This window comes from Macrosteles quadrilineatus, unplaced genomic scaffold (genome assembly GCF_028750875.1).
Source record: "Macrosteles quadrilineatus isolate MER2022 unplaced genomic scaffold, UCM_ALF_1.0 Scaffold_9__3_contigs__length_116548681, whole genome shotgun sequence".
NCBI lineage: Eukaryota > Metazoa > Arthropoda > Insecta > Hemiptera > Cicadellidae > Macrosteles > Macrosteles quadrilineatus.
In genome coordinates this window covers 109,984,898-109,996,917 of record NW_026542602.1, presented here as the reverse complement: position 1 = coordinate 109,996,917, position 12,020 = coordinate 109,984,898, and the positions used below count along the sequence as shown (strand labels likewise).

The window sequence follows — 12,020 nt, the reverse complement described above, 5'->3', positions numbered from 1 at the left end:
GACCGGCTACGTTCCAAGCAGTGCTGCTATCTGTGAGTGTTTAGCAAACTACGTCGACTCTTGTTATAAAACAGGACATCACCGCACGTTATTTGCTATTCGTCATACCGAAATATGAGAGCCAATCACCCGGCAATCGGGTTTGTTCGACGCTGCGGGCTGCGCCGCACTGGGGCTACGCCTGCCATTTGATGGCCCGCAGCGAACGTGTTAAAAGTTATAAGTTTTGGATAAAAAGTTATAACCTTTGGAAAATTATCATGAATTTTTCGGTGATGAAAAACCGCACAACTTTGAGTCTGTTGAAGTCCTAGACACGCTTTAAACTACCGGTAACCACTTTTATAGATTAATGTACACAGTTTATTATGAAAAAATATCACAAAGTTCTATAAAATGGCTGTAGGCCTAATAATTTTTTTCTTGGCTAATATTGCCATAGTGGGCTTTGAAAGTCCGCACAACATTGAGTGTGTTAAAAAATCAGGATTTTAGAACTAAAATAGGCCTAATAGAAATCATAACATATAAGTACTACACACTTTAAACTGATCACTTTTAGGCATAGCCTATGGATTAAAAAAATTAAATTCTGAATTTGCACTCAGTCTTAAATTGTCTGTACGGTACGGTACCGCTACAATGTTTATAGGCCTAACCGTACCGTACCGTAGTAGGTTCTTATTGTACTGTACATTGAAGGTATCAAATTTGATTTTGAAAATCACTTTCCCCCCCCCCCTCCTAGTTGGGGCTGGTACAGGGAGAATAGCAATGATGTCATATTCTTCCTACTAACGAAATATCTTCTTTCTCTGGCCATGCAAAATGTAAGCCACTTTTCCTAAGGTACTTGACGACGTACTCGTAATATTGAACACCAGCCTAGTGGTACGGTATGTGTTTTGGCTTCAATTCCCTGCCCATCCACAACAACATGGGTTTGAACCGCTTTCCTTATTAAGTAAGTTAGTGTTTGAGCACGCTTCAATAAGTTAAATACCCCCTGTAAAAATTCCATTGGCAAAGACATGAAAAAAGATAGCTCAGAATAAGTAGCCAATTTATATTAAGTACTCACATGTGATGAAGAACGAAGACAAGCTGATCTTCGACAAATGGGAAATCTTAATTCATGTGGAACAGTTGGCCAGAGTATTCCCATAATGAGGAGGGTAATCAAACATATAAGGAATAGTATTAAAATAATAGCTGCCACAGCCAACCCTACATTTGACAGTCCAGTTTTTTCGGACAAATACTTCATTGCAGTGACGAAGGAGCTCTTTATTGTTACCCACACTGACACTCTTGGTTTTGTATTTATCTTAGCCCTTCTTTTGTTTTGCTTCATCATTTCTGTATCCAGATGTTTGCTGTCCAAAGTGTCAGTCATATCCATTTCTTTTTTCTCTGACAAGTTAGTAGGTAAACAAGGTTCCTGTTCACTGGTGTTACCACTGTCTTCACTGTCATTTGAAATCCCATTTTCAATTGGTTTCTTTTCCGATTTCGGAGAATCTCCCATTTTGGTAATGTTTTAAGACATTGATTGTAAAATTGCCAAGTGTTTAGATCTGTGATTTCAGTTAAATAACTTAAGCGCACCAAACACAGAATAACAGTTAACACAACAAATATGCTAGAAATCTTTCAGTAAGCTAACAAATGAAACTTGGTTAAATGATTACTGAAAATTTGAATAGGCCTACTCGGTTAGACGATATTCAACCAAATGAGCTATTAAAATTTACACTCACACCACTTATATAAAAATGTGAATTTTGCATTAACAGTAATATCTTTGCACAAACACAATTTCATTTCACACCATAAGCCGAAACAAAACTTTCAAATTTGTCAACATAACCGCAGTCATGCGCTATGCCCGGTAGCTCGAAACATAATGAATGACGTTTTTTTTCGTCTCAGTGTCCAGTCCACCAGTATTGTGCTCTTTTCTGATTGGTTGGTCTGCTTAACAAGAAGTTCATGATGGCGCCATAAGGAGCAGCACAGTCCGAATTTTGCCAAACCCAAATACATAGAGTTTATCAATACTATAAAAAGTAAAATAATTCTTGTATAATAATTTTTAACAAATAACTTTTATTTTTATGTAGCTAGAAGGATAAAATGAAGGCATTGGGTAAAGGTAAATTGGGGAATAAAGACCTTTATTATTGGTATTATTATTATTGCGAAAACCTTCAACAAATCTTCAACTTTTCAACTTAGCATGAGATATGTAACCACCAAAATGCATTGCCTATGAATTATTAGAGGGTCGAAAGGGAGTATGTTTTATCATAGACTAATCAACGTTTTATCATGTTTTATCTATGGTTTTATCTATGCTATGAATAACAGAAAATGTGCCACTATCACTTTCTCAAGGGGCATGGCATAAAATAACCGTCTGTAATTGCATATTACACAATACCAAACTTGAGAGAAAAGTGACAATAAAGGATCTTGGAGTGATTTTGACACCTAAGTCGGACACTAAGTCCAGATCTGCACATTGACTCAGTTTGTACTAGATCATCGAAGGTATTGGGTTTCATCATCCGTACGTCGAAAGATAGTATGAACACCCCATTGTAGGAGTCTCAAATGATGTCGTCTCAGAATCCTACGGGTTTCAGCCATTACAAGAAAGAAGACGAGTAGCAGGTGTGCCCTTCCTCTTCAAGCTCCTCAACAGTAAGGTATTCTGCCTTTACCTCATGGAGAAGATCAATTCCAGGGTGCCCACCAGGACTAAGGGAATAGCATTTATTTGAGCTGGAGCAATCAGGAAGAAGTTACCTCCGGAACAGTCCTCCAAGGCTTATACACTATAATACTGTGGTTTCCATATTGTCTGTCTGTGCTTGTGTTCCGGCAACAACATATCTGCGTCAGTGGAGCTCTTCCATGACAGCCTAGCAGCCATCAGACGTACTGTAGCCGCATCCTGGTCTCCTGCCACCGAAGCCTAGTCTGTCCAATTGTTATTTGTTATTTATTATTTTTAACATATCTATTTCGGTTTTTGTCAATTTTGCTATGTTAATGTTCCTGTATTGGGCGGGTGAAAGCAGAGTATGGGGATAGTTTGCTGTGTTCATTTATTTATAAATTTGTTTTTCCACAATTGCAGCATGCCCTCTTATCCTAGTTTCATTATTTAAGTCATAATTTTATTCTCCAATCATTGTTAAACCATTACCCCATTGATTGTTATGTTGTTGAGTTTTTTTGTTTGTTTTTTATTATAATTTATATTTATTTGCTCTGTTGAGTTTTCTATTTGTGTTTGATATTCCTGGATCAAACCATGTACAGTGGTTAATTGTGAATGTCTCCACCAAGGGGCGAAAATAATGGATAATGGCCCCCCTTGAAATAATGGATATGCAGACAAATATAGGTACCATAATATGAATTATTTATTATGAATCATGCTCGAAGTGGCAGACAGTGAGTGATAGTTTGTGAGATTTCGTGTTGATTCAGTCTCTACAACAACTATTTGTGTGTATGTATATATACCGCCTGGATGGATATATAATTGATTACACCTCTAAATGTAATAGCCTATATTTTAAATTTTAAATGATCAAGTAAATTTTCATATTCACCTTTCAGTGAATTCCCGATATAGGGAATAAGCTATTGTAGTACTCATGGTAAGACCTGGACCCGCGGGACCGATTTACATTTTCGTTTTGAAGTCCCTAGAGGCCCAAAACACCATCCATTCAAATTCATATATATATATATAATTTTTTACAAGATTTTTGCATTATCAGCAAGTTTGGTTAGGTTATGACAGTTTAATTTTAAATAACTTCCTTGATCAGCATTTGTATGTGTTATTAAATTTACGGAAAGTAAATTAAAGATACGTCTTGTAACACGTAGAACATATATTTACGCTTATACTGTTACTCATAAGACGGTAAATATACAAAAAAGATGGTAAGTGGTGATCGATTTCGATTGGACACTCCAATCATCATCAGACCCAATAGGCGAATGTGCCATAGGGCGCATATATATATGTTTTATGTATATAATCAAAAACAAAACAAATACATACTAATTTGACAGTTACAATCAGGTGATCTTTTATTTGCCATCCAAGTGACGTCAGATCAAAGTGACTATTCGCAGGTCAAAATGGCGTCACATTCCGTTCTCGTTGCAGTTCCAGTATTACAAAATAATGCAAAAGGAACATTTTTTTCCACAATTCTATTGGCTCTCGAACACCATTACCGCAACGAGCCATCGGCCTCGGTGTGGTCTAGTGGATAACGTGACGAGCTAAGAATCTGGTGGTACCAGGTTCGAATCCCATCGAGGGCACAATTTTTTTGTCTTAAATTTTTACATTATCAGCAAGTTTGGTTAGCTTTGTTAGGTTATGACAGTTTAATTTTATAATTAAAACCTTATAAAATTGGATTTGAGCTATTTATAGTTTTATTTTATTAACAGAACTTATTTTTTTAATTAGTAAACATGCATTCAATTTTTTTCATTATCATTAAGTTTGATTAGGTTATGACAGTTTAATTTTATGATTAAAAAATTATAAAATTGAATTTGAGGCATTTATAGTTTTATTTTATGAACAGAACTATTTTTTTTATCAGTAAACCTTCATTCAATTTTTCATTATCAGCTAGTTTGGTTAGTTAGGTTAGGTTATGACAGATTAATTTTATAACTAAAAAATTAATTTTATATTTTTGTATTTTTATATTTTTTTTTTATTTCTAATTTTTAAACTCTCATTTTGTCCGTATTAAAAAACTGCAGCTGAAATAAAAATTGTGCTGAGCTGCTAGTCTGACTAAAGTCGAACTGAAGCAGAGGCTGGAGTGGAGGAGATTGAGATTGGAGACTGGAGTGGAGGGCATCATCATTTCATTATTTCATTCACTCACTCGGATGCAGATCAGGATCAGAACAGAACAGAACGAAGAACGAACAGAATAGAATAACAGAACAAGAACAACAGCAACAGCGGCAACAGCAACAGCAACAGCACAGCACACAACAACACACTACAGCGTGAGCGTAGCGACAACATTGTTTTGGGATTTTATTCATGGAATTTTACATTTTGTACTAAGTCAAATAATGATTTAAAGCCTTTAAAATGGCAATGGCCAGAACTGTCGAAGTAACCGATCAAGGTACGGATTCACTTTGTATCCTAGGCTAGGATCATTATTATGAACATACCTAACCTACAATTATTTGAGCATTTTAACTTTAGGTGGTAAGTTACCGTACTTAATTTTGGCCTATTGATAAAAAAAAAAACTTGTAATCGAATTATTTTTTGAATTTGTTTAAGAGGTTGGCAAGACATTCTTAGGCTTATAAAACCTATGTAGGCTGCTATTATTAAGTTATAGACCTAACTAAGTATTTGGACTGTTTTATTGTGGTGATTAAACCTAGCCAGCCAAGCCTAATGCACTTTCCCACTGCCTTCTCGCATCCCTCTTTTTGCTTCAACTTTCCACAATATTAAAGGTTTTTTTTAAACATTGGCTCTTTTTGCTTCAACTTTCCACAATATTGAAGGTTTTTTTTAAACATTGGCAGTGGGCCATAACTTATCACAAGTTATCAAAACTAAACTAGGCCCAATTACGTTTAGGTAAGGATGTGGGCCGGGTAAATACTTAGTGGGTAATCATTGTAAGGAAGTAGGCAACTTACTGTAAATTTAGCCTATTTTTATCCAGTTTCTAACTTGCAGTGGTAGTTGACAATGAAAGTCTTACTATAATAAGTTAACCAGAGAATGTCATTGATATTATAATTTTAGTTACAGGCACATCACTAGGCCTTAACTTAATCAAATCAAATCAAATCAAAGCTTTATTTTCCAATAAACATTACAAATGCATGTGGAATAGTCAATGAAGGTATTATGTTGGTAAACATTTGTCAAGGAAGAGTACAATAGATGTAGAGTACAAGGTCAAATCAAAATATACAAAGATAATAAAAAATACCCCCGCCGCAGCAAACCTGCAGACTAAGCGAATTTCCATTAACCTGATTGGATTTACACTAAAATGCCTCCATAAAAATAGCACATTTATTTCCTATTTAAATAGAATAAGTTTAACGAGTACTTAGGTTTGCTGCAACAGGGAGGATGAAAAAGATTTTTTTTATAAATTGATAATAGTTTAGTAAGAAATAAAAGTATTTTCCAAAATCGATCAAAATATGTTCATAAACAAGCAAACTACAACAGTTGACTTAATCTCCATAAGAATAACATGGGAATTTCAAAATTAAAATTTTTTTGAATTTTCTCCGTAACAAATAGGCGTATAATAACGCTTCAATATACTAAATTATTGGTTTTTTTAAGCTCTACAAAATGGTTTAAAAAGAAATTGTGAAATTTCGTGTTTTTAGGGTCAAAAATGAGAAAAACCTATTTTTACCCCATAAAACCCCCCATAAACCCCCGTTCCCATAGTCCTATCATGCTGGTTCGCGAACTCATTCAAGTTTATCCCGCCTTAAACCTTCAAACAAAATTTTATCAAAATCGGACAAAAATTACTCAAGTTATCGTGCGGATGGACACACATATATATATATAGATATATAAAAATTTAAACGAATGGTGTTTTTGGCCTCTGGGGACATCAAAATGAAAAAGTAAATCGGTCCCGGGCTTAGGTCTTACCATGAGACCTACGGTAATAGCTACTTCCCTATAGGGAAATTCGTTAATACATACAGATGAGGATAACTATGAGAGAAAAAAAAAGTACAATCATTACTCAATATGTAATGGTTTAGGAAATTCTAAAAAATCGTTAAGTTTGTAGAACGGGTTCTTTACTAGCCACATATGAATTTTAGCTTTAAAAACTTTGTAAGGAAGTGATAGCAATTTATTGGGCAATTTATTTAGACATTTTAGGCCCAGAATTTTATGACTTTTCTTTGTTTTGCTCAGTCTAACATGGGGTATATCAAATTGATGTCTGTTTCTAGTTTGAAAATCACTCCTTTCTATTAACATTCAATCTATTAACAAGATCATAATGCCAACAATCTATTAACATTCATCTCCAGTTAGATACATTCATTCATAAAAATATGGGGCAGGCCCAACTACACTACCAGTAGGCCTATTTGGAAAAATTGTAGAAGTTATTGAACATTGACAAGTCAAGAACATTGAGGATAACATTCCCCTTTTTTGTACCTTATAACCCACATACATTAACATAACTTAGGCCTTTAAAACAGTTTTTACGATTAGGGGTTTTTTTTTAAACTGAAGTGATAATGTTGTAGGCATTGCCACTGACAGTATAAAGTAAAATTAGATGAGTTCATATGACTTATTCTGTCAAGAATAAGTTAAATTTACTTGAACGGCAAGTTGTTTTAAGTTAAAAGCTCAGTTTTTATTTTGTTTTAACAGCTCTGCATTCTTAATTGGAATCTAAAGTTGTCTTACCCTACTTAAAAAACAAGTCATTTTTGTTTTTAGGATCATTCATACCAGCTTCTCAACGACCCGATGGTAGTTGGCGGAAACCTCGCAGAGTAAAGGAAGGCTACGTTCCACAAGAGGAAGTCCCTCTGTACGAGAGCAAAGGAAAGCAATGGGCCAACAACCAGAACCGACAGTATCCCGTGGGTTTGGACCCAGCCATCATCAAAGCACGAGAAGAAGCAAAAGCAGCAGCTGCTAAAATCAAGTCTCCCATTCCAGGACTTGTAATTGAGAATGATGGTAAGTTTCAATTGACTATTCTACATTCTTCTGAAAAGCTTTTGAGGTACCTATTATATTTGGAATAAAAAAAATATATATATAGGTCGGTACCTATCCTTTAACCCTCCGAGTGTTATTTGTCGCTGCAGCGACACATAACACACTTTGTGTCGCTGCATCGACTCACAAACACTGTTTACGGCGAAGGCTCTATGACTGACAAAATCGGATTGAACTGGATCGAGTTAGGTATCGTTTTATTTGTCAGATTCAGAGCTTGTTCCGGAGGTCTGTCTCTAAGTGCTTTTCATTTTAGTTCCGAAAATAGTGTAGCAGACAGCTGACGTGCGTATTTGTAAACAGCTTGGTTAACCTCGCACCGATGACTGATGTGTTTTATTACGTTCATCATTGTTTTAGTGTTAAAAATCAAAAGTAGTGATATACGTGGTGCATTATAAGAAGATTTAAGTGATTTTGAAGGGCTGGTTGATGATCCTGAAGAAGTAGGTAGTGATATTGATGTAAATTATCAGCCAGATTCCTAGCTATGGTTAGGCTATGCATTCTTAGCTAAACGCTATGTACTGAAATCTGTTTTTTGCCCATAACTTATTTATTTGCAAATCTACTTCCTTATTATATATTTGTAATCGTCATAAAATTTAGATTAAAGTGGCTATTTTCAAATATTTATAGGCCTATAATTTATACAATTTCATTGAGCGCAAACTTATTTTTTTTTAATTTTCCAAAATATTTTTTTTTACCTAAAAATTTTTTTTGAAACAAATGTTCCTTATGTTTTATGTATAATATTGAAGCCCATGATTTTCCAAACAAAATGGTATATAGAACAGTATAATTAACATTGTTTTCAAGCTTCTCAGATCCGTTTTAATAATACCTTGCTAATGAGCAAAAAATAGGCAGACATTAAGGCCAAAACAAGGGACACTCGGAGGGTTAAAGTAGGCCTATATAGCTGTTGCAAAACATTTCAAAGACTATTTATGGAAATTAGTCAAATTCTCTAAATTGGCCTGTTATTTAATAAAAGCTTATGACTAAGACTGAATTTAGTACGCTAAAATCCAATCAGGCAAGGAAATTTGCTTAGTCAGGAGGTTTGCTGCAGTAGGGGTATTAAAGATTGAAATCATACAAGTTGTTTAGCCTTAAAGTTACAAAGTGAATACTAACAACTTAAATGTAACACTATGGAGTTAATGAATCATAGGACGAGGGATGTCCGTATATCAACTTATCAAGGTATTCATCATATCCAATAAGGTAGATCAAAACTGCCACTGATGACATGTTCTTTACTTCATTCTAGTTGATCACCACCTCTATGCAGCCCTCAGTAAGCCTAACTTTATTGTGGTGGCTATTAATAATGTCAGAGCAAATGGACGCTAATGCAAATTTTGAATGTTGTTCTGTGATTGGATTATAATGATCAGCCCCCATTTAGTAATTCTTAGAGTCAGGGAATTTTTTTTATAGTTGTAAACTTATAGGCTACCTTAATTTACTGACAACTTTTGACAACCTAAAATTGTATGTAACTTCCAATTCAAGTTAAATAAATTCAATAACCTATTTTAATATTTATCTATTCAATTAAATCAGGTTTACACACAAAAACAAATAGCTATTGATCCAGTAATTAAATAATATCCAATGATAATCTTTTAGGTAAAAAGAAAAAGAAAAAAAAGAAGACTGGGGAAAATGACACTAGCGAACATGTGCCAGAGAAAAGTACCAATATTACAACTAAATCTTCTGACCCAAGTGATGAGTGGAAAACGGTCCCGTCTAAAAGTGCAAAAGCTTCAAAATCTGAACCAGTTGCTCAAAATGCAGTTCCGGCTGCAGCTGATCCTGCCAAGAGATTGAAAAATCTAAAGAAAAAACTCAGAGAAATTGAAACAATCGAGGCAAAAATTTCAGCTGGCGAGATCAAGAAGCCAGACAAAGATCAACTTGAGAAAGTCAATAGGAAATCTGAGGTGTTGAGTGAAATTTTTGCCTTGGAGATGAGTTTGGATGATTGAAGAAAACTTGAGTCACAATACTAGCAATTGTTTTAATGTTTTTTATTACCAAACGCTACTATGTCGAGAAGTAGGTGTTTATGGTACGAACATGATAGTTCCCCTGCGGGGCTTGTCGGGCACGACAATTCATGTGAGTACTGTTATCATCTTCCTGGATGAGTCTCTTATAACATTAATTTGCCATACTGCCGTCAACAAGTTTTCACATACCGGTACACTCTTTTGCTAATTCAGACATGTAAAACATACATAAAATCATTGTTAACTTCACTAATATTTCTATGATTGAGCCACTTTTAAAACATGGAAAACTTTGTGCGGGAGTGGTTGCTTTGTTTAATACCTAATACAAAACTGGCTGGCAAATTTACCGAGCTTCAGCTGACTTACCGGTCCCTATTTAGCGAATTTCCTTTTAGGGAAGTAGCTAAAAATTACCTTAGGTGGCACAGTAAGACGTAGGTCCAGGACCGATTTACTTTTTATTTTTATGTCCCTAGAGGCCAAAAACACCATTTGTTCAAATTTTTATGTAGGCCTATTTAAAAGTTAAATAAAAAATGAATTTTAGGGTACTCTGGTTTTTATTATTTCACGTATTTATTGAAAAAGTAGCCCTAAAAAGTGAACAGAACTATTAAAAAAATATATATATATACTGGTAGGCCTATAGGCTATGTGTCCGTGAACGCAATAACTTGTAGTTGTAGTAGTAATTTCTGATAGATTTTGATTAAATTTGGCTTGGAGGTGTAAGGCAGGATAAACCAGCATGATCGCACCATGGGAACGGGGTTTTACAGCAGGTCTTATGAGGTAAAAATTAGTTTTCCACATTTTTGACCCTCAAAACACAAAGTTTCCAAATATTTCTCTTGACCTTTTAAAAGAGCTTTAAAAACAAATAATGTAGTATATCTAAGTGTTTTTTTGTTTTTAGCGAATTTCCCTATAGGGAAGTAGCTATTACCGTAGGTGGCACGGTAAGACCTAGACCCGGGACCGATTTACTTTTTCATTTTGATGTCCCCAGAGGCCAAAAACACCATTCGTTCAAATTTGTGTGTGTATATATATATATATATACGTTCGTGAACGCGATAACTTGAGTAATTTTTGTCCGATTTTGATGAAATTTGGTTTAAAGGTGTAAAGCGGGATAAACTTGAATGAGTTCGCGAACCAGCACGGTCGGACCATGGGAACGGGGCTTTACGGGGGGTTTTATGGGGTAAAATTGGTTTTTCTCACTTTTGACCCTCAAAACACAAAATTTCCCGATTTCTCTTTAGACCTTTTTAAAGAGCTTAAAAAAACAAATAATTTAGTATATAAAAGTATTTTTGTTCGATTATTAGTAACGGAGAAAATTAAAAAAAATTAAAATATAAAATTCCCATGTTATTCTTATGGAGAATATTGTCAAATGTTGTAGTTTGTTTGCTTATGGATATATTTTGATCAAACTTGGCAAATTTATTTATTTTGTACTAAGCTATCAATATTTTACTCAAAAACACACTTTATTAGTTTCCTTGTAGCAGCAAACCTAGGTACCCGTTAAACCTAATGTTATTAAAATATATTTAACTGAAAATCAATTCAGACAAATGGAAATTTGCTTAGTCAGCAGGTTTGCTGCGGCGGGGGTATTTTATATAGTTATTGGCAACAGAGAAAATTCAAAAAATTTTAAGTTACAAATTCCCATATTATTTATATGGATAAGATTGTAAAATGTTTTAGTTTGCTTATGGATATATTCTGATCAAACTTGGTAAATTATTTACTTTAAATACTGAGCTATTAATATTTGACAAAAAACCACACTTTTATTAGTTTCCCTCTAGCAACGAACCTAGGTACTTGTTAAACCTAATGTTAATTTAAACTTAATTGAAAATCAATTCAGGCAGATTGAAATTTGCTTAGTCAGCAAGTTTGCTGCGGTGGGGTATTGTTCTACTTTCCGGTATGGAGTAAACCAGTTTTTTACTAGGTAGTGTGGCAAAACATTATTATTTAGGTGTTCTGTAAATAACAAACCATAGATTTGACATAATTGTATATAATTCACATCAATCATTTAGGAATTTAAATTTTGTATTTTATAATTTTTCATGGTTTTAAACTATATAATAGGATGTTCAAGGGTTGAAATAGACATAATATATAACATCTCAATATAA

General features: G+C 34.3%; 2 protein-coding genes across 2 annotated transcripts in view; one reads left to right on the top strand and one right to left on the bottom strand.

Annotated features, from left to right (window-relative positions):
• The window catches only part of LOC129002126 (endothelin-converting enzyme 2-like), an 86,201-nt gene extending 84,315 nt beyond the window's left edge, over positions 1–1,886 (bottom strand). The window contains exon 1 of the mRNA XM_054429716.1: positions 1,082–1,886. Coding sequence (XP_054285691.1) covers positions 1,082–1,528 — 447 coding nt within the window. The 5' untranslated portion in view covers positions 1,529–1,886. The remainder of the gene's footprint in view (positions 1–1,081) is intronic.
• Positions 1,887–5,017: 3,131 nt separating this feature from the next.
• Positions 5,018–12,020, top strand: LOC129004395 (partner of Y14 and mago-like). Its single transcript, XM_054432964.1, has 3 exons — positions 5,018–5,192; positions 7,538–7,783; positions 9,467–12,020. Exons 1-3 carry the CDS (start codon positions 5,156–5,158, stop codon positions 9,826–9,828), a joined length of 645 nt encoding a protein of 214 aa, XP_054288939.1. The 5' UTR covers positions 5,018–5,155; the 3' UTR covers positions 9,829–12,020.